This window comes from Lytechinus pictus, chromosome 3 (assembly GCF_037042905.1).
Source record: "Lytechinus pictus isolate F3 Inbred chromosome 3, Lp3.0, whole genome shotgun sequence".
In the NCBI taxonomy this organism is placed as follows: Eukaryota; Metazoa; Echinodermata; class Echinoidea; order Temnopleuroida; family Toxopneustidae; genus Lytechinus; species Lytechinus pictus.
The window spans coordinates 15,430,720-15,452,638 of record NC_087247.1 but is presented as its reverse complement, the minus strand read 5'-3'; the positions used below and the strand labels follow the sequence as shown (position 1 = coordinate 15,452,638).

The window sequence follows — 21,919 nt, the reverse complement described above, 5'->3', positions numbered from 1 at the left end:
TCATTTGTTTTTTTGTCCATCTGGTGTATTTTCTCCATCGGTGTTGTTCTTTACAGAAATATTTTCATAACCCGGGGAGCATTTCATGTAACACAGTGATTTTTCAGCGACAACTCGTTTCTATAAATAAGCCCAGAAACCCTTGTTTCTGATTGGCTCAGAACAAACTAGTCAAAGAAAATCGCTATTTGCTTTATAAATACTCTCCAGGTAAACCATTTTGAATAAAGTGACCAAAATATGTGGTTTGGCCTGCTATGCAAAGATTCCCCCCCCCAAAAAAAAAAAAGAATCATGCAAACTACACATTCTATGCCCATTTTTATTGAATCAGTATTTTTTTTTCCTGAAGGAATCTAATATTCTTACATTGCCAATGAAATGGAAATTTCAAGTAGAATAAATACAGGTGTGGGGGGGGATACAGCATATCACTGAATTAGGAAAATTAAACCAAAAATCTAATACCAAATAATACTGATAAATACAGGATAATCAAAATGAACCTACTTTTCGAATAAACCCCAATCTGGTATCCCAGTATGGAGTTACCATCATTTCAAAGTTGGGATCCTTCAGGGACGGAATGGAGGTGGCCACATGGTTAGTTCAAAATTGTGACGTCAGTGAAAAATCCCTAGGTAGATATCTATATTTGTCTATTATAGATTCTATTTTACTAATAATAAATCAAATATACATACAAATAAAACTCATAAATATATTATTCAAAATTTGTTTGATAATATATTAGTTTAAAAAAAAACACGATTTGATGAGTTTTAATGAAAATTTTTACACCCTTATGCATGATTTCCAAATTGGCAAATTGGGTTATGAGAATTACCTCTGCAATGAATTCTTTCATTTATATCCAACTCTTCACTTCATGCCAAGCATGTTAATTCTTACAGCAAAATGCAGGGAGTAACATTACATGGAAACAAATCAAATGATATCTGCAAAGCACCAACCTTTCTACAAAAACACTACAATAAAACAGTTTCATAATTTGTTATTGCATTTTGAATAATCAGCTCATATTTATTCTATAATTGCTACATTTCATTGTACAGAATGAAGAAAATATTAAAAAATGTCATGATGGCCAAATTTACATATTATCTATGAGTACTTCATCATTTTGATTATGTAACATTAAAAAAAAAATTCATTTCAACTTCTATCCATGAATATAAATTACATTCATAACTTCTATGAATAAAGTAATATATAGCAAATAATTGCTTTTGGTAAAGGGGACAGGACAGACTTCTAGAGCATATTTGGAGGTAGCCTATCCGCTAAATAGTCTTTCAAATCACTGAGGAAAGGATGCATGTCCCTTCGCCTGAAACCAAAATTCAAAATTTCACATCCAAAACTACATATTATTGTTTGAGCTAAAAACTGCCATAAACCATTGATTTGTTTTGAAGGCATAGACTGTACAGTCAATGTATACTAGTCAATGTATACTTGTGAATGTTGCAAGATAGTACAGACAAATGCACTTGTATCCAAGATATGTAGGCCTACATGTTGGTCTGCAGACAAGTGCAGCACACTGTGGATGAATTCCTTGCTGAAGGAAATTAAAGGGGGTACTCCAGGCTAAAAGTAATTAAATTCGTAATAAATAGAGTAAAATTCACTGAGCAAATGCTGAAAACTTCATCAAAATCTAATAACAAAGTTATTGAATTTTAAAGCTTAGCAATATTTTGTGAGAACAGTTGTATACACATCATGAATATTCATTAGCTGGACTGATGATGTCACATCCCCACTTTCCTTTTTCTTGTGTTATTACATGAAATCATAATTATCTCATTTTGGCATACATGTGTATAGAATATGTCTCCCTTGCAAAAAAAAAAAAAAAAAAAAGTTGCAGTAGTTAATATCTAATGCATTATCAGTTGCAAATCAATTTTTTAAAGGAAAAAAATGAATATGATTTCATTTAATAAAATACAAAACAAGTGGGGATACGACATAATCAGTTTGCACATTGAATATTCATGAAGACATGCCTAGAACTGTTTCACTGAAATAATGCAAATCTTTAAAATGCCATTCCTTGTCCGATATTGATCAAATTTTCAGTATTTTGTTTGTCTCATTTTTCTTGATCTGTTCATATCAGAGTATCTTCAGCCTGGAGTACCCCTTTAATTTGAAGGGCCTTCAAAACACAAGTCCTAGCAGGGTCGCTTTTAGGCTTCAAATTTAGACCACTTTCTTTGAACGAAAGGACGTAAACTGTGTGTAGGTACATTGTGATCAATGCAAATTATTCTCTTTTTTATGTTTTTTTATGACTACAGACCAAAACTTAATTTTTCAGGGGCTTTCAAAATTGGTCATGTACCATTTGCGCCCATTCAGTTACAATTGGGGAAGAAAATAGTTTTTAAGTGGCTATTTCCCCCCCCCCCCCCACATTGGGGTAATGCTGAATTTGAGGGCTATTTCTCTAATTTCAAGGGCTACTTTTTTTGCAACTGCTGTAGGCATCTGTGTAGAAAGGGGTTTTCTAAACTTTCCTCAATAATGTTTGTTTCTCGCTCATGTACGTTTCCTACCCTGGTTACAACATATTTTGCACACAATCGTAAGGGTTATGAATAGTTGCACGATTAATCATGAAGGAGGTTTTATGAGATCCTACAATATCTTACTCTTAGGTGGCAAAAGCCAAGATTATATGATTATGATCTAATGTTTGTTGAATAAAATATTTTCCATTCATTAATTTTGCAACATTCACTGCATTTTACATGTTATCGTGAAGTTGGTCATAGCAATAAGTTATAATCAAACATTTAAATACATTGTCTGGGAAATAGGATCTACTAATACATCCAGTTATTAATCTCAGAATCCCCAAATCTTTTCAAATTATACATTGACACCTTTTCTGAAACTAAACTTTAGTCAAATTTGTCAAAGTTTCAATCTATCAGCCTGAATTCACAAAGGTGGTTCCAATTGTACAATGGTATAAAGCAATGGACTATTCAGATTTTGTGTACATACATGTAATCATGCTTATTTTATTACACTAAGATAAGTCCAATTATGAATGCGCTTGTGCAAATGGAGCTAAATTCATGCTTGAATGAAACAGAATAATATGACAAATCTGCATAATAATCCATGGTTTTATATCATACATGTAGTACAACTGAAACCATATTTAAATATTTGGGCCATTATGGTTCATCTCTTTTAAAAGTTTTATACATGAAGTAGATGGAAGTCTGACAATTACACCCCTCCCCTTACTTTGTAAATATTTTGTTCACATTTGACTTATTACATACTATCAGACCCATTCACCCTTACATATAATTTCATGTACATTTTTCTGCCATGTTCCCTCACACTGTTTCAAACCTTTATGACCCTGTGCATATTGCAAACCATTCTGGCATGTACTCTTGAGTCTAGGATTTGGTTTGACACTTTGAATTTATTTATTTTCTAGGTCATCAAAAAAACATCCTGGAAGTTTTAAACATTGACAATGAATAGGTATTTTTACTTCATATCTAGACAATTTTCTGTACATATTACACCTCCCTGCATATGAGATCATCACATAAAATTGAATCATGATTAAGTTTCTAACTTAGGATCAGTTAGATATAAATACAAGCAAATCACGAATGACTACAGATTTGTTACACTTGCTTTAAAAAATGTATAAATTTAAATAAATGTTCAGCAATGATTAATTTGTAAACTGTTACTATCTTTGATAAATATTAGCGGAGGCCATATGTAATTACATGTAAAAGAATTTAAGAAATTTATTTCATAAAACTCTTGTTCGGTAATATACATGCAAGCATTACAGCTGCACATGCATGATTTTGATGACTTGACATATTGACACTAGTATCATTAGTTTCATTCTAATGACTGACCAGGGCCCCATCTTACAAAGAGTTACGATACAATGTAGATCTAATCAATCTCAACTGTATGGAAATCCATCCATACCATAATTTTTTCTACAGGAAATTTGCACAATCTTCTTAGTAAAAAAAGCGAATCACACTGAATCTTCAAGAGAATGAAGAATGTATGAATATACATCATATCTAGAAAATATTTTGAACAAATTGCATTTTAGATGTTGACGTTGCTGGCTGTCCATAGTCGTTGTTGATCGGATCAATCACAACTCTTTGTAAGACGGGGCCCAGAAATATTACTTAGTATGATACAGGTTTGCTTGGGTTTCAAAATCATGAGACCTATGCGTCTTAAGACTTGGAACTGTTGAGAATTCAACAACTTGCAGTAAATGATGATCCTGAGCTCAGTCGACTTTGGGCTGTCTGGATTTTTATCACATTAATCACTCACAGTCTCACACAATGGACAGATGATAATGTGCACGTAAATAAACATTTTGCCAATGCTATCAACTACAGTTTCCCCATTATTTGTAACTCTCTGGCCCTTCTAAGATAGAATGCACAAAAAATGCCAATGAATAAACTGCTTTATAACCAATATTTCACAGCAAATTTGTGGCTTGCGCTGTTCATCTTTCCATGAATGATATGAAATAGTTTTAGATTTTTTCATCTAATTTTACCAGTTGGAAATTATTTCCTATAATATGAGAGTAGTTTAATGAGATGAAGGTGAAGAAATAGCAGTTCTATTAAATGTATCTTCTTGTTTATATTCCAAAGATTTGCTGCTACTTGCATAATGTGAAACAGTCTCAGCATATGGAAGTTTGGAGCTAGAATGGGAGTTCTGTGTTACATTGCCTTTGCTTTCCTGGTCATGACTGATTCGTACTTCCTCGCTATCAGGCATACCCATAGCATGAAGTCTACAATGCTCAGTTAGATCTTCCTTTGAATCAAAGCTGATACTGCAGATATGACAATGACAGTGGGTGGTCAGGTGGATCACCATCAGATTTTCATCCATAAAACCCTGACCACAGACTCCACAGTTGAAACGGTGTTTAATGTGCGAACGAACGTGCTTCTCCGCGTGCTTCTTCCGACTGAACATCTTGCCACATTCCCCGCAGTCGTAGGGTTTTCGGCCCGTGTGCTGCCTCATATGCTGTAATAGATCCTGATGACGGATGAAGGCTTTGTCACATTCTTGACAAACGAAGGGTCTCTCTCCCGTGTGCTGACGTTCGTGTTCCACCAGGTTAGATTTCTGTGCAAAGGCACGTTCACACTGCCGACACTTGAAAGGCAGCTCTCCAGTATGAGTTCTCATGTGAGTGGTTAATATCGACTTTTGCCGGAAAGATTTCCCGCAAGCCCCGCATTTAAACGGAGCTTCCCCGGTGTGGCTACGGATGTGAACGACCAAGTTAGATTTCTGAGCAAATGCCTTTTCACACTCTGGGCACCTGTATGGTTTTTCTCCTGTGTGGACGCGAATATGTTCCACCAGATTGGACTTCTGTGTAAACGCCTTTGGACATAGGTGACATTTATACGGCATCTCACGGGTGTGCGTGCGAACATGCGTCACGAGAATGGACTTCTGACGGAATGCTTTATCGCAAAAATCGCACTTGAATGGAAGTTCGCCTGTATGCATGCGCATGTGGACAATCAGATTTGACTTCTGACGAAAGGCTCGTTTACATACTTCACACTTGAAAGGCCTGTCAGCTGTGTGCATTCGGATGTGCTTCGCAAGCTGGCTACGATGAACAACATGACCGCATTGAATACAGGTATACCCAGAAGGTTCCATGGACATGAAAGCATGTACTGCTGCAAGCTCTTCTTCAGCTCTCTGTTCTCTGGTATCCTTGCGCTCAGTGGAATCACAAGGTTTGACATCACCATCCTCTGACTTTGACACTGTATGAGGTTTAGTGAAATTCTTTGTCCATGACAGAGGAACAAAGTTACTGACCACCTCTTCTTCAGCAAAATCCACTGGCGTGATCTCTTCTTTACTTTTAACTTTAGCTTTACTTGGAAGAATGGGCGATTTCCTATCTGGCCATTCCTGGTCCAATGCATCAACCTGAAACAGTAATCAAAGAATATGTCATTAGAAGAGGTAATAAGCCAGGAAATGTACATCCCACTAATTGGAAACTATACACATTTGTAAACTACTATTATCTCTTTAAAATGAAATTTTACATTTTCATGGTTTGTGATCAGATAATGATCAGATTTTTTTTATTTTTTAGTACATTTATATTCATAGATTTATGATATTTCAACATAAAATTGAATCAAAAGATTAAAGGAAAGAAAAACTTACAGTGATTAGGTTTCCAGCATTTAATCAAATACAAATTCCCGGATTTTCCCAGATGAATACTCAAAAGTCCATGATATTTATTTCAACTAATTTCTTCGTTCACATGTTCCTTTGTTGTTGCAGTAAAGTATAATATGCAACAAAATAACATATCGAGTCTAACTATCTACAGTTGTACTTTCAAATTTAAGGCCAATAAAACTTCCCTGATTTTTCTCTAAATTGAGGCACTTCTATCAAATTCCATGCCTTTTCCTTGACTCGAAAAAAGTAAAATAATTTTATGGGGGAACTGAATAATGTACTTAAACTGATTATCCATGTTAATTTTGTTGCTTTAAAATCTTCGGTTTATGTTCCTTAAAATATCAAGCAAGCAGTACCCTGTAAGTATTTTGTAACAATCATATGTAGATCACTTATTCCATTGATTTAGTAGGTAAATGATTTATAAAAAAATACTATTTGAGTGTTGAAGATTTATGTCGTGTAAAAAACATATCCCTTCTACATTTGATGGACTTTGTGACAAATACCGGTAGGCTTTAAGCAGCTCAAAAGAAGTCGACAGATGGGTAAAGAAAATAGAAGTGAGTGGTGTTGGTAAAAAGGGTGGATTTTCAATTGGCCGATATAGTGTTTCATCAACTCATTGGTTTGATACACGGAGAGGCACAGGTGTCTGAATGTAAACTGTCAAGCTGTCAAATAAAACCTTGGACACAACTCAGGGGTGTGAGTGGTCACAAATAAAAAGATCTGAAAAAAGCTGAAGAGTGTTGAAAAAGTCTGAAATAGAAACAGTTCCCATATTTTTGTACAGAGGATCGCCAAAAATAAGCTGAAAATAAATAAAAAATATCTAAAAAAAGCTACAATCTAAACTCTCAAAACTGCTCCCATGGTCAATGAAATGAAGAGCACATGTAGGAGACAGATGGGAAGGTCATCTGTGGAGGTAACTGCCTGTCAAGCCAGTATCACAAAAACTATGTTTCAAGGGATACTCCACGCTGAAAATAATGATTTGAACAGATTATACAAACAAAACACCGCAAATTTTATCAAAATCGGACAAGGAATAACAAAGTTATTGCATTTTAAAGATTTGCATTATTTTGGTGAAACAGTTCTGGGCATGTCTTCACGAATATTCAGTGAGCAAACTGATGATGTCATATCCTCACTTGCTCTTTTGTATCTTATTATATGAAATTAGGTTAATTCAAATTTTTTTCCTTCGAAAACCAAAAAGTGGAATAACAACTGATTTAGTGCATTAGATATTAACACTGTATGAAAAAAAGAAACAATTATGATTTCATGTAATAACAAAAGAAAAGGGAAAGTGGGGATGTGCCATCAGCAGCCCACCTAATGTATATTTCATGACGAAGTGCATATAACTGTTTTCATAATATATTGCTAAACTTTGAAATTCATTAAATTTATGTTATCAGATGTTTATGAAACTTTCAGCATTTTGCTCTGTGAATTTTACTCTATTAATTTAGATGTATATATATCTTCAGCCAAGAGTACCCCTTTAAGCGATATTCTGCAGAAAAAAAGTAGAAATATTTTAGGAAAATAAATTATGACATACTTTCTCAGTATGCTGATGAGGATCACTTTCTTCTTTGAAGGTAGTAGCTTCATTCTTGGGTTGCCCTTGAACGTGATGATCTGACCAGGGCAAGCTGAATGGCATGCCAGAAGAATGTGCATGCTGAGCACCAGGTGTAATGGTTTGGGGAATGTGTTCTGCGTGTGACATTACTCCAACATTCATCTGAGCAGGGCTTCCTTGGTAATGACCCGCTGGTAACCTGAATGGAGGATGGTCGCTGTGATTAAATACAGGTTGAGATTGGTCCATGCTGGCTTCTTGACGAAGGAACAAGCAGGTGTCAAACACACATTCTACATTTGTGATCTGTACAGGTAAGATGAAGAACAAAAGACATTAGAGTTGCAAGCTATCATGACAATATGTCAGTACAGTCAAACCTGTCTAAGGCCGTCCAAGGGAAAAAGAACAGTACCAAACCTTGAAGTATTAGGTAATATGTTTTCACTTGTTAGCACCTCAAAACAATTGTAAAATGTTCCCTATCGTCCGTTTAAGCAGCGCGCACGCATGTAACGTGAGCGCACATAAAACGTGCGCACGTAACGCAGCGGCGCTAAAGATTTGAAAATCGGTGTTCGATCGATGTCATCGAGCGCCGGTGCAGATTTTGCAAAATCGGTGCATCGAAAAAAAAAAAAAAAAATGTCGGCCGGCCGGTTCGTTTGGTTCACACAATCATCAAAATAAACAGTAATGTCCAACTTGATTACCACTTACTTGATTTATATTCCCCCCCAAAAAAAAATGAAACCGATTGTGTAATTATGATGCCTATTCACCATTAATTTGAAGTTTATTTTTATCATAGTTCGAGTCTTACTCATCTACTCATGCCGATATAATTTATGCACGATGAATTCATGAATGGAAGTCATCGCCATCGATCGTGCATGCGCAGTACTGTGCTTTATTTACACCAGAAAATTAACGCGATCAACGTAAAATTGAACAATATTAATATCATGACCATAGAACATTATTTAATTGTAATATTTAACAATAATTTGCATATGATAATCATTAATATGAATTTAGAGCTTGCTGTGTATTTTGTTTCAATTTTCAATGATGGACATCACATGACGATTGACTTGAGTGAGTGCAATTGTCTAAAAAAAAATTATCACGTGAGGATTGATTCTCGAACATTGTCAACATGCATAAACTCTTTTCAAGATCGTAATATCACCAGATAATTACATTTTACATGACAAAACAGAGAAAATTGCGCTTGATATTTTTTCCATCAATTTAAAGCTAGTTTGTGCCCAACTTTGGGCTCTGATTTCATGAATGGAAAATGTGTCATACGTCATCGAAGCGCATGCACATTGTTCTTCTTTTCTCGGAGACGTCCAGAGATGGAATAAAAATAAATATAATGCCAGTATTAATACTTCCATATGAACATACTTTGCTGACATCGTCAATATTTTTAGTATGGCCATAAAATCTTATTAAGTCGTAATTATTTAACATCCAATAATAATTTATATGAATTTAGAGCTTGATCCGAGACATTCGTACTTATTTCAATCGCATTCTCTTGTGTCTAAAATAAAAAATGGATTATCATATCAGGATTAATTCTCGAACATCGTCATAACTCATATTCCACAATCTTTCCTCACAATCGTGATATCAGCATTGAATAGCAATTCAAATGACCATCCACAGAAAATTACGTATTATATTTATTCCCGTCAATTTGGAGCTCATTTTGGATCCAACTACACTATCTCAGGCAAGTTACAGTGCTCTCCGCTGGTTGCACTTGTTTGCTGGCAAGCACGCCTGTCGTTTCGGGAGAGTGAGTGTACGGGGCTGCGGACGGCGCTACAATGTAGATGTGTGCGAGTCTGGACTGTCTTGTCTTTCCGTTAATGCCCACAAACATTATATTGATTATTATGGCATATGAATGTCAACATTGACTTTCAAGACCTGAATTTTGCCGGGACCGGCAGGTGCAATACACCGGGTGAACACCCTACTCTTTGACGAGTAGTGTATTGGTTTTAACGTGCATAGGTTGTTGTGACTCCCCTATACACGGGACCAACATTTGCGTCCTTTCCGATGGATGGAGTGTTTTCCAACTGCATTCACACCTGCACTGAATACAGTGGTGAGGCACGCTAACACATAACGCTATAGCATCAGCGTTTCGGCATGAGCAGGACTCGAACCCCTCACCTTGAGATCTACGATCTTATCCGAAACATGCGCTCTAACCGACTGAGCTACGCTGCGAATGCTTGTTGAACGAAAATCATTCGGATCGACTCTGCGTGATTCATGTCTTTAGTATTGTTGTCATCTGCAAATATCATTGTTGAAGATATTTTGGGAAGAATTCTGCATTGGTCCCCTGCCTTTTTAGTGCTTTGTGATCATGGAAAATACTAACGAACTTTGCTCTGTCATCTGCTTGTGCAATGCTCACCCAGCCAGCACATATCCCGTCTAGTGCAGCATGCATAGCGCATCGACGCGACGGCCGGAGCAACAAAAAAAAAGACTCCATTTTCCCCGCCTTCAAAATTCCACGCATCGATGTTCGATCGAATTAAAAAAGCTGTCGAACACCGGTTTTCACAATAATCGATACAACTCAGGCTTAAAAATGTAATTGTCAATTTCGGAAAATGCGCCACGCGTAATTCCGTACTTTGCGGGAGCCCTGGAGATAGCGTTAAAAACAATTTTGATATATTTTCATGAACATGATGAAGTTATAGAATAGGCTGAGGGTCTATAATTAAAACTACTAAATGTAACACAGGTAGTAGTAGATTCTATTTCTAATTATAGAAAGTTTTTCGGCATTTTATTTCCCCACATTCGTGGAATGAAGGAAAACATCAAAATCCATTTTAAAAAAACTTACGTTGTGCATGGTTAGTATAGCAACCCGGGGGGGCCACTTACATTTACATTGACGAGTGGATACCATGCGCGACCAAAAAAACACATAAAAAGGATGTCTTTTTCAAGACAGGGCACGTTACGTACGTAACGTGATAAGGGTGTCAAAAACACAAAAATAATGAAAAAAGGGTATCTATTTCACTAGGAAACGTGTTTAGGGTCAAATTTGCGGGGATGATAAAACAAAATTAAAATGTTTTATAAAGGATGTCCTTTTTGCCCCAACACTACGTGTTTAGAGTCCGATTTGCACGAGGTGTGGAAGGTGGGGTCGTACTTAACCAAATGATGTGTAAAGGTAAAACCAACGACCGAAGGACCCGTGACATAATAAATATTCCTGTACCACTTGTTTAGGGCCATAGGGGTTCATTTCTCAGGGAATACTTGCCAAGAGTATCGTTTTGTTCCCAATACTTGTTAAGGGTAGGGTTTCAGACGCCAATACTTGTTTAAGGGCACCCAAGGGTTCATTACATGCCGCTGCGCACAGAAAAATCAAGCCATAGAAGTCGTGTGTTGTGGACCCAAGAAGCGAGATCCCAGCACGCGCGACCCACTAGTTAGAAATCCACTGCCAAACGCAGTTCGTGGTGCGAGGTTAGTATATGATGGTGGGCCCCAAGTATGCGCACCTAACAATTTGAGTTAAAGATTTAACATGAATTTCTTCTTATTTCAGAAAATCTTTCAGTTAATAATGTTCCTTATAGTATTAAGAGTAAGTGTACCAAATTTCTCATTAAAAAATGAAAGAAAATATAGGATTTTCTTGAAAAAACCTTGGGCAGTCATTTTCAGATTGAAAAAAAAAATGGTACCCCATGTCTGCGCACTCATTCACTTTGCACACGATTCTGGGATTTTGATGAGAAAGGCTGCATTTTGAGGCCGTCACATGAAATGCCCTAAATTCATTATTTTTCCACCATTTTGAGTCAGATTTTTTAATGAATACCTGTCTATATATTGCATGTGTAAAGTTCGTGCTCGTTCCGTATCTTCTTTTACTAGAATCGCGCAGATACGCGTGTGCGCAGACAAGGGGGACTGCGCAGACTTTGGGGAACTTGCCATACTAATACCAACCAAAAAATTACTTTTTTTCTTTCCAGGGCTCTTTTTGGAGAAACTTAAAAATTTTCCAGGGCTACTTTTTCATTTTCCAGGGCTCTTTTTCCACTTTCCAGGGCTACAATTTCTACTTTCCAGGGCTACAATTTCTGGAGCTATTTCGCGGCTTTTTTGCGTTTGTGTGTGTGTGTGTGTATATATATACACGGTAGCTAGCATATACCAGGGAAGTATAACACTTCCCTGGTTTGACCTTCGCATTGTTTCTTCGAAGTGATTGTTTATGATTTTAGTGTTGTGATGATAGATGGATTTTGATGCTTGAACGATATCTGAGTTGATTCATGGACCTAATACAGACCTATTCAGATTAAATCATGGAGGTAGAACCTCCATGAATTAATCCAAGTTTGAATGTTTGATACTTGGTTGACGTGAGCTTTGCGTGTTTACTATTTAGTGTTATAGCCCATTTGTCAAATTAATCTAGAAAGATCTGTATTCGTGTCTAAAGACAATGTAAAAGAAAAAGAAAGTTCTGAATTTGTACAATTCTGAGGTAATTTATTTTATCATACAATATAGGTACCTGCAAATGTTATGAAGTTGAACAAATATCCTACGTACATATTTGACTGAAAGTTATTTAAATGACACTTTTTAAAAAAGACTTAAAATTATTCATACAAAATAATGATATAAGTCATAAAGGTCATTGAATTGTTAAGCGTTCGTATCAGTTACACAGATTCATGACAAAAAGGCCTACCAGAACGTAAACTGGCAATTTCCATCATCCATCATGAATGCCTAGCCTTGCACAGCCTCTAATTGAAATGAACTTATCCACGTCTTTGCAAATTTTACCTGACCTAATTTCTCCACACAGTGAGAGAGGCCATGTGGCAGCCAAACCAAAACAGAATGAAAAGGGCGGCAATCTCGTACCCCCCCCCACCACCACCACAAGAATATCAGATTTCCAAACATGTGCTTCTCAAGATTGTGCAATACATGACGGAGACAAAGAAAGTTATGTAAACAAATTGCCGAGGGTTGATGTCCCTGAATTAAGGGGCTAGTCTACGTTTTCAGTCACTTAAGAAAATGGCGAACTGGCCAAAGGTGAAATACATCATTGAAAAAAAAATGAATGTTTGGATTAAAATAACGAAGATTAAATGAAATATGACTGAAAAATATCCATAGTTGAATCTCTACTTTTATTACTGACAGAACAATAACATCATTTTTTTATTAACTTCTTGCCAATATTCCAATAAGGCAAGACTCCCATTTAAGACTAGAATGAAAGAAAAAAAAATCAAAGCATGATTTTTTTTAAAGGGATAGACGAGACTCTTGTTTTGAACAGAGATATAAAAATATTTAAAAACAAACAAGAGGTGATAAACACTTCATTAAAATTATAATGAAGTTCGTAGTGAATTACAACTTGTAAAAGGAGAAATTAACAAGAATAATAGGGAAATAAAGTTTGGAAGAAAAGAAGGAATGAGGAGAGACAAGCTTTGGGGGGAAGGATCAAGATGGGTGGCTGCAGCTCGACATGGGGCTAGATAAATGGGAGGGGGGGGGAGCAATCATCTATCAAGTCGCCCAAAATCTTACACCTTCACCAAACTTCTCACACAATCCACACACAAATCCCAGTTCATGATACAATCACAAGTGTCGCTCAACACATGCGCACGTGGTCTCTGCTGGCATTTTACAGTCACACACACAGAAATACACACTACACACAATGCACACGATGCATCCCCATACCACATGCAGTCACACTGAGCCTAAAGCACACAAGCAGAGAAACGTTCTGCTCGAAGTATATGACTCCTCGGCTCCAAATTCTACATTTATTTTATCTCAGTGCTTGGAGTCGGCGCTGGGGCCGATTTTCGTCCATGAATGAGAGAGCATGGCAAAGACTTGAGTCCCTTTATCTCAGAACCGCCGCCGCTTGGTACTCGAGTCTCCAGAGATCAGGGTCGACTCCCCGACTCTGGCATAGAGAATCGGGTAGACTCGATTACCCGGCGCTGGCTCCCAAGCCTAGTTGACGGGGGCGATTATGAGTTTTGCAGTCGCCCTTGTGTGAATGTTTTTAGCCCTTTTCCGGGGCTCTTTTTGGACTTTCCGGGGCGAATTCGCCCGCCGCCCCCGTGTAATTTTTTGGTTGACTAATACTAACCTCGCAATACGTGTGAGTGGTTTAAGGGGTGCATTTTCAGAATATTATTATTAAAATACGTGTTTAGGTAACCCAGGGAGCTCCGGCCCGCCCCGCTGCGCGGGCCGGAGCTCCCTGGGTCAGTGTTTAGGGTGCTTTTCGAGACCCCTTGGTCGCGCATGGTATCCATTCGTCAATGGAAGTGGCCCCCCCCCCCCCCCCCCGGTATAGCCACTCGTAATACATGTATGGACCTCATAGGCGACATCAGTAGTATTTTTGGTTAGAAATCTCTGAGAACAGGATATTTCTATATTATATCACAAGTACAAGCTATATTCCTTTCTCTTATTTAAATTATAATTTTATAGTGTAAATGCATCGTTAGCAACAACAAAAAAATGAAAGAAATGAAGGGGAATAACTTACATTTTCACGGCTTTTTCCTGATTTTCTGGGCAGTTCTTCACTTCTGACTCGCGATCGAAGCTGATATGAAGATCACGTGATTCGCGTTCTCGTCAGCTGATCGGTTGGTTATTCTTTTCGTCAGACGTTAATAATATATATTTTATAATGCTAGCATTCATCGCTAATTTAGGTGAAAGAGATTGAAGTTAAACAGCGCCAGGTCGGAATCATAATTATTTTGGAAGAGTGTATTTATACACTCGATCTCATACCTGACGTAGACGGCGCTATTCAACAAATGCACAATCTTCAATATAAAAAATAAAACAGAAAGAACGCCTTGAATACAGGCCAAAATGCCTAACGAATTCTCCGCGGCATTAACAACTATCGTAAAGGGCGCTCCATTTATTAATAAAGATGGACGTATAGCTGTCTATGGCGACAAAATTTGCCGCAAATATTTACGAAGAATTGTGAGAAATGGTCTGAAAATGCAACAAAAGAACCGGTGAGTATCGATTAAACATTATCAATTTATTTAATAGAACATATTTTATGACTACAGTTTAACAATTTCTAGATAATATTGCTTAGTTCTAAGCTAGGGCGGCCCAAATCAATGCGCGTGAGTGTCATAATTTATTTTCCTAGAATATTTCTACTTTTTTTTCTGCAGAATATCGCTTGAAGTTGAAGGGGAACTCTTGGCTGAAAATATATATACATCTAAATTCAATTTATTCAAATTCCATTCAATAAAAATACAAGATACAATATCAGATCACCAGTTTATTAACACGGGAAAGTATTGGGGTGTCGCCTAGACTGGCTAGAGTGGGTATAGCAAACCTCGCAATACATGCAATACGTGTGAGTGGAAACTAGGCCTAGCTAGATACTGCAGTACGGTACACCCATTTCAGTAATGTGGGGCAATACTAAATATCAATTCCCAAGCCCAGCTCAACGGGAAGTTTCTCTACGAAAATAAACAATTTAAAATATCTTAACAAATCTAAAACATGTCTAAATATTATTCAACTAAGTTTAAGAGAGAGATTTACCTTATTTCTCGGTTTTGCGTGCGATATTTTAACGAATTCGAAGTTTGTCGAACAAAAATCTCTGGACTGCTATTGTCCGTCTGTACTGTAGCTGTGCGCAGCTGCTGATTATGTAAATGCGACAATACTAGGACTTAATTCTCTCTCTTTCTTCATCTTCAAGGATGGTGGGGATTGGGGACAACTTAACTGCCCCCTCTGATTTCTTTAAACGTTTTTTCTAAAAAAATAAAGAGTGTGAAAAAAAAGAGGAGGAAAAGATAAAAATATGTGAGATGTATAGGCCTACTGGGTTTTATATAACTCCCGGTATGTCGATCTTTGTGCTTTATCAGGGGCGGATCCAGGATTTTCCAAAGGGGCCGGGGGCTGTTTGTACAGGAAAAATTTGACAAAAAAGCCCTCACAAGCGTGTGCATGGGGCCATGCATGGGCCACATACTGCCTGTTATTCAATTGGCAAAAAAAAAAACGAATCACCTTAGATCAGCTGCCATAAAGCCTTATACTTAATTAATTTTGATCCCCGGGCCCCGGGGATCCCCCCATAACATTCTCCTCTTTCTCTCACTCCCCTCTCTAGAACCTACCTCCATCTACTGAGCTAGCTCACCCGGGAGCTCACCCTTTTCTAGCCTCCTCGACAAACACACACTATAATGTATTACTACTGTATACCCGGGGGGGGGGGGCACTCAGTATATAACCCTCAATTGACCAGTCTTTCAAAACCATGCACCCTTATTTTTTATACCATTAACGAGTCTACACGCGGCCTGTGTCCAAAACACTTTTTTTGGTCACGCATGTGTACAACAATATATTTGACTGCCCCTCCCCCCCCCCCCCGCGGACATTACCACTAGCTGTTACCACTCAACCAGCCACATCAACACCTCCACACACACATCCTCATTGAATTTATTCAATAAAGGTAAAATACCATGTTACTGATGCATCAATCAACATAAAAAACAAATATACCTATATACAATAGATAGGAAAGCACATCGCTGCAATTAGCTCTGTATATATATATATATATATATGAATTGTGAAGAGCCTATACATTGCGAGGGAGCTTTAGAGTATATATTTGAGAGGATGCAATATATGTATATATATATTTACATGTATATATAGATATATATATACATGTATATAAATATATATATATATTTATATACATATATATAAATATATATATTTATATACATATATATACATATATATATATTTATATACATATATATATATATATACAGAGCTAGTTGCAGCGATGTGCTTTCCTATCTATTGAAATTGTTATTTGTCGATCACATGATCCCGAATTGACTAATTATTTATCTAGAAAGATTACTCATGATATATAAATATATATATATGCCTACATTCTACGTAAGGGCGAAGTCTATGAATGGGTTTATTCCGTCAAAATACACATATAGACGTAAAGACGAAGGTAGAGGGCGTTAAGGCGCATTACGAACATTGAAAGAAGACCAAAAAATTGGCCTTAAACACAGATGTAGAGAAATATATATATAGTATATACATGTATATATATATAAAAATGTGAAGAGCAAAGACCTAAACCGCATTGCATGGATGCTAAATCCCAATGCTAGTAAAGTAAGAAAGCTGGAGACGTAGCCCGGCTAATGAACCTATTAATTTTTTATGTTTTATATTACAATATCATACATCCTTCATAAAATTTGTCTGCATATGTTACATGTACATATTTTAACAAAACATCCGTTATATAATATCTTCCAAAACTAAATAGACTTCAATAACTATAATTAAGTCTTGATAATGTAGTGACCCCTTTTTTTAATGTGTATTTGTCAATATTCTCATATAAATGAATTTGTTTTTTATGCTTTGTTTACAGCCATTTTTTCTGTCCTATATCTTCAGATGTATACCTGAAGAAATGGCAAAAACCTTGTAATGAAATCTGATGAAACCCAGGCCATGCTACGTCTCCAGCTGCCTTGCTTAACAAGTATCCTCTCAAATACACACATATGCTTGTTGACTTGATAAATTCATCATTTCCTAATGAAGCCCTATGGGTGAAAATTTGATCAAAATTTCTTCCTACAGTTGTTTTATTCACCTTCTATTTGTTTATATATTACATACAGTAGCGTACGCAAGATTTTTAAAGGGGAGGGGGATCAAGCTGAATGAAATGTTGACAACCCAACCAAAAAAAAAAGGTCTTCACCACAAATTTTTGGTTGTTTCGAACCCAAAAAAAAATTGATAAGCAAAAAAGTCAACAATTTTTTTAGGAGGGGGGAGGGGGGTTTGGGTATCAATAAAATTAAAGGGGGAGGGTTTTAACACCTGTAACACCCCCCTGCATACGCCACTGTGTGTGTATATATATATATATATAATATATATATATGTATCCGTCAAGCAACGAAAATAATGAACAAAATAATCAAGGAAAAGTCAAAGAAAATTTGACTTTAACTAATTTCGATTTATTCTTCAGAAAGTGAAATTATGAAGAATTGAAATATTTATCGGCAATATTGGTCATAACATCTTAACAACAAAATCTCAACTTGCTAATATCATCAAGCAAAAGTAGAATAAAATAGCAATCCCTACCCATTTTTCTCACAAATGATAATCAATTATAAGCAATGAGATGTATAATATTCATATAAACATTGTTTGTGCATTATATATAATTTTATACAAATAAAGGCATACATTACTTACAGGGTATATATATATATATATATCATTTTATAATTCCTATAAAATTCCCACAAACAAATATGGCAGTATATTCTTAGATAAAAAAATAAATCTATGAATAATTCCCTTTCAGGAAAATTAATTTGAGGAATTAAAACAAAAGAAAGAGTGAATAGATTCTTGACAGCTCGCAAATACTAATAGCCATTTATGCATCCCTCAGTGGGCAAGCATGAGTCAAATTAAAAGCTTTGTTCTACTCTGCCTTCTAACAAGTTATTTGATATAATTATGTCTCAATCATGAAAAGGGGAACAAAGTACAAAACAAAAGCAGAAAGATATTTGTTTTCAATATTTGCAGAAGGATACCTGTGACAATCAGTACTCATTAAACCTTCTTGATTTACAAATAGATAATGAGAAAACCACTTCACGATTGACCCCTATGATATCTGGCTGTTGACCCCACAAGGCCAGCCATATCTTATGAGCCAAATCTGTGGCTATATCACATAGATCGTCAAAATTACCCTTTTTTGTCCTGAAATAAATCACTATGATGATGATCACAACCTTATACCTATGAGGTGCAGGTAATTGATTCTCTGACTTGAAAAAAATAAATAGATTTGACAGAATACTTCAACTTGGCTCATAAAGGAGTGAATGAGAAACAATGAGCAATGGATGGTATCCTTGCTTTTGTCGTGTATGCGGGACCGTTGGCTATTTAGTTGGGAGCATAAACATGCATAAGGATGAAATCTGAAGAAAGTTAAGGTATAATAGTTGATGTTTTAACTTAAAGTCTTGAAGTCAGTCTATCAGAATGAGTGTGGGTCTACTATATACACTCTATATCTAATTACCAAGAAGTCTTATTTATACCCAGGCTTAGTTTTGGGGTGTAACAAATTAAGGTGAGAGTGATCTTAACTTGCTCTGATTGGTCTATAGGTAACTATCAAACTTTCTCTGTTATTAGGGTGTGGTGATGCTCTGTGCACTGTCTGGGGCTGGTATTACGAGTCATACTTCTTATAACTTTTATTTGAAGTTAGCTGACGTCATTGAGGGTTGGTCTTTCATGGTCAGGGTTTAGGAGTTACATGGTATTGGGGGTTTTGGAATTCTAAAATGATATTGGGGAGTTTGTAAACAAGTGAAGACAAATGACTAAAAGTACAACAGGAAGTTAAACTACATACTACATAACACTTTTACAGATCCCATCTTTCAAAATATTAGTGACAATAGGTGATCGAGCATTTGTTTGTATTGCCCCAAAACTCTGGAATAGTTTACTCCTGGAAGTCAGGAAAGCACCATCTGTAAACAACTTCAAGTCAAAACTCAAAATGAATCTCATCTCAAAACAAATTTCATTAATAACAAGCATATATACAAAGGTAGTATATACAAAGGTCTTATAGACAAAGGTAGTTTCTGTGCTCTATAAAGTTATATTATCATCTGTCTACATTCTGATCACATTTAAGGATAATAGGTCATAGATGTAAAAAAAAAGTTCTGATCATAAATGAGCAACTTGATGCATTGATGATATTCTGATCTCATATAGCACAATAGTCTCAATTATAAAATGAGCTCCCATTGGCTGATGAAATCACATTTATGTAGCCTTGCAATCCTTCACAAATATTTGAAAGAAATTCAAATATTGCCAATGATTCAGGAATGAAGAAAAGAAAGACATTTTCGAAATAAAGAATTAAATTTCCCTCATAAAAAACATGTATTGCATATCAATGTGCCTTTGGAGTTGGGACACATGTGTTAAGACAGTTTTCAAATATACACTTTCAATTCATCAATCTGAGACTTAAAAATTCTGACATCACTAGTATATTAAACATAGAGCAATATGCCAAATGCAGAGAGAAATAATTTTCTTTTAGAAACAATCAACCAAATGGTAAACTATATGGATTGACAAGTGATTTGAATCCAGAGCTGATATCAAATTACATATTTGCACTCAAATGTATATTTAACCTTCCTTTCCTTGAGATAGGCATTCCGTCCGGACCAGCAAACCATTCGCCTACACATCTGCAGACAACTTTATTTCTTACACTAAGAATAAAACACAAAGTGCACTGGTTACTGTCATCTTCCCAACATAGGACCTCAACATCGTCACCTACGTTGATCTCTCCAACATATTCCACAGAGATTCTCTTCACATCGTAGTAAGCAAAATCTTGGCAGAATTTTGTGAAGACATTACCTTGTAATGCAGCAAGGCTTGCAGCATCATAGCAATACTTATAGCATGCTGACTGATTAACGTGGCCGTTGCTATCGGTGTCACTTGGCAATGCTCTGGTGGTGCAGGTAAATGATCGTTCCTTGACCGGAGGGATCGACGGAAAGGAACATCTTTGTGGTGGCTTTGTGAGCATTGTTGCTCGGTATTTGTCAGCACTCCCAACAGGAAGCTCGACTGATCTTCGTGAATCCACACAGACTTTAACTCCTTGGCTGAAATTTTGAGCGAGCAACTTGCCCGTCTTCTGGCAGTATGTTGCTAAATCATTCCAGAATGATGTCTTTCCCACATAACAAACTTTAATTTTCATGTACCATGGAAAAAACATATCTGCTATGTCATGAAATTCTTGTGAGAACTCTGATGTTTGATAAATTAGGAAGAAGGTGGAGCTCGAATCTAGTTGAAAATCTTTCCTCAGAGTAAGATTCAATGTCGCAGCTCGACTTGACTCAAAGTGCTTTGATAATTTCCAAAGATCCACTTTATCTGTATAAGGAAACACATTGAATTTATTGATTGGACATGGCTTCACAATGAAAGGGTTTATAATTCACATGTTTTGATAACTATAATGGGCCTACCTTCCATGAGGGATTAATTTCCTTCATTTTTAAGATCTGCATCTAAAATTTTTGAAGAAAAAAATGACCTTTATAAAATTTTCCATAAATTTTCCCCAAAAAACTTAAAGGATTACATGTTCCTTTTTAAATGATAACTATTTTATGCGAGGGATTTAAAATTAAGTCTTAATTCATACATTTTCATATTACAAATATATAATCAGCATATGACAAAAATCAACTACGACGTAGTGTGGAAGAAATTTTAATTCTCTCATATTTCTATCTCTGGGCTACTCAAACCCATACAGTGATCATCCAGGATGAAAAAAAAACACAGAAACTTACGGGCTTTATTAAAATCACCATAAGAGAATCCTTCAGACGTGATAATTAAACCATCTTCATTCTCAGTGACCTTCATGATTACTGCAACCACCTCTTCTCTTTTCTCTCAATCACGTACTGTACGAACAGCATACACAAATAAACATGTAGTTTGGTGCCTTAGTTTGATAACGTTTGACCTGCACCTGTATGACAAAGAAAATTTCAAGAAACATACTGTCAAAGTAAAATAGTTAGAAAATATACATGGTGGTGATGTGAGAATAACACATGTTACATATGTGATGTTCACCACATTCAGCAGCCTACTCCCTAGTGTCATTAATATGGATGAAGTGAAACACACATTGACAAAAAATCTCTCTGCATAAATAATTAATAATAAAAATATCATTTT

General features: G+C 36.2%; 2 protein-coding genes across 4 annotated transcripts; both read right to left on the bottom strand.

The window, feature by feature from the left end:
• Window positions 1–721: 721 nt before the first annotated feature.
• Window positions 722–15,901, bottom strand: LOC129256512 (gastrula zinc finger protein XlCGF57.1-like). Of its 3 annotated transcripts, none has more exons than XR_010292952.1 (4): window positions 15,590–15,901; window positions 7,889–8,218; window positions 3,445–6,036; window positions 722–1,535 (listed from the first exon to the last, which is right to left on the bottom strand). XR_010292952.1 is itself a non-coding variant. In XM_054894697.2 (3 exons), exons 2-3 carry the CDS (start codon window positions 8,159–8,161, stop codon window positions 4,651–4,653), a joined length of 1,659 nt encoding a protein of 552 aa, XP_054750672.2. In that variant the 5' UTR covers window positions 8,162–8,218; window positions 15,590–15,828; the 3' UTR covers window positions 1,026–4,650. The 3 variants fall into 3 exon arrangements, 1 of the variants encoding a protein (XP_054750672.2); XR_010292951.1 differs by having other exon boundaries at window positions 1,021–1,607; window positions 2,189–6,036; window positions 15,590–15,828; XM_054894697.2 differs by having other exon boundaries at window positions 1,026–6,036; window positions 15,590–15,828.
• A 2,164-nt stretch (window positions 15,902–18,065) lies between these two features.
• Window positions 18,066–21,679, bottom strand: LOC129257750 (uncharacterized). The gene is made up of 2 exons (XM_054896147.2): window positions 21,523–21,679; window positions 18,066–21,097 (listed from the first exon to the last, which is right to left on the bottom strand). Exons 1-2 carry the CDS (start codon window positions 21,596–21,598, stop codon window positions 20,301–20,303), a joined length of 873 nt encoding a protein of 290 aa, XP_054752122.2. The 5' UTR covers window positions 21,599–21,679; the 3' UTR covers window positions 18,066–20,300.
• Between the last annotated feature and the right edge of the window lie 240 nt (window positions 21,680–21,919).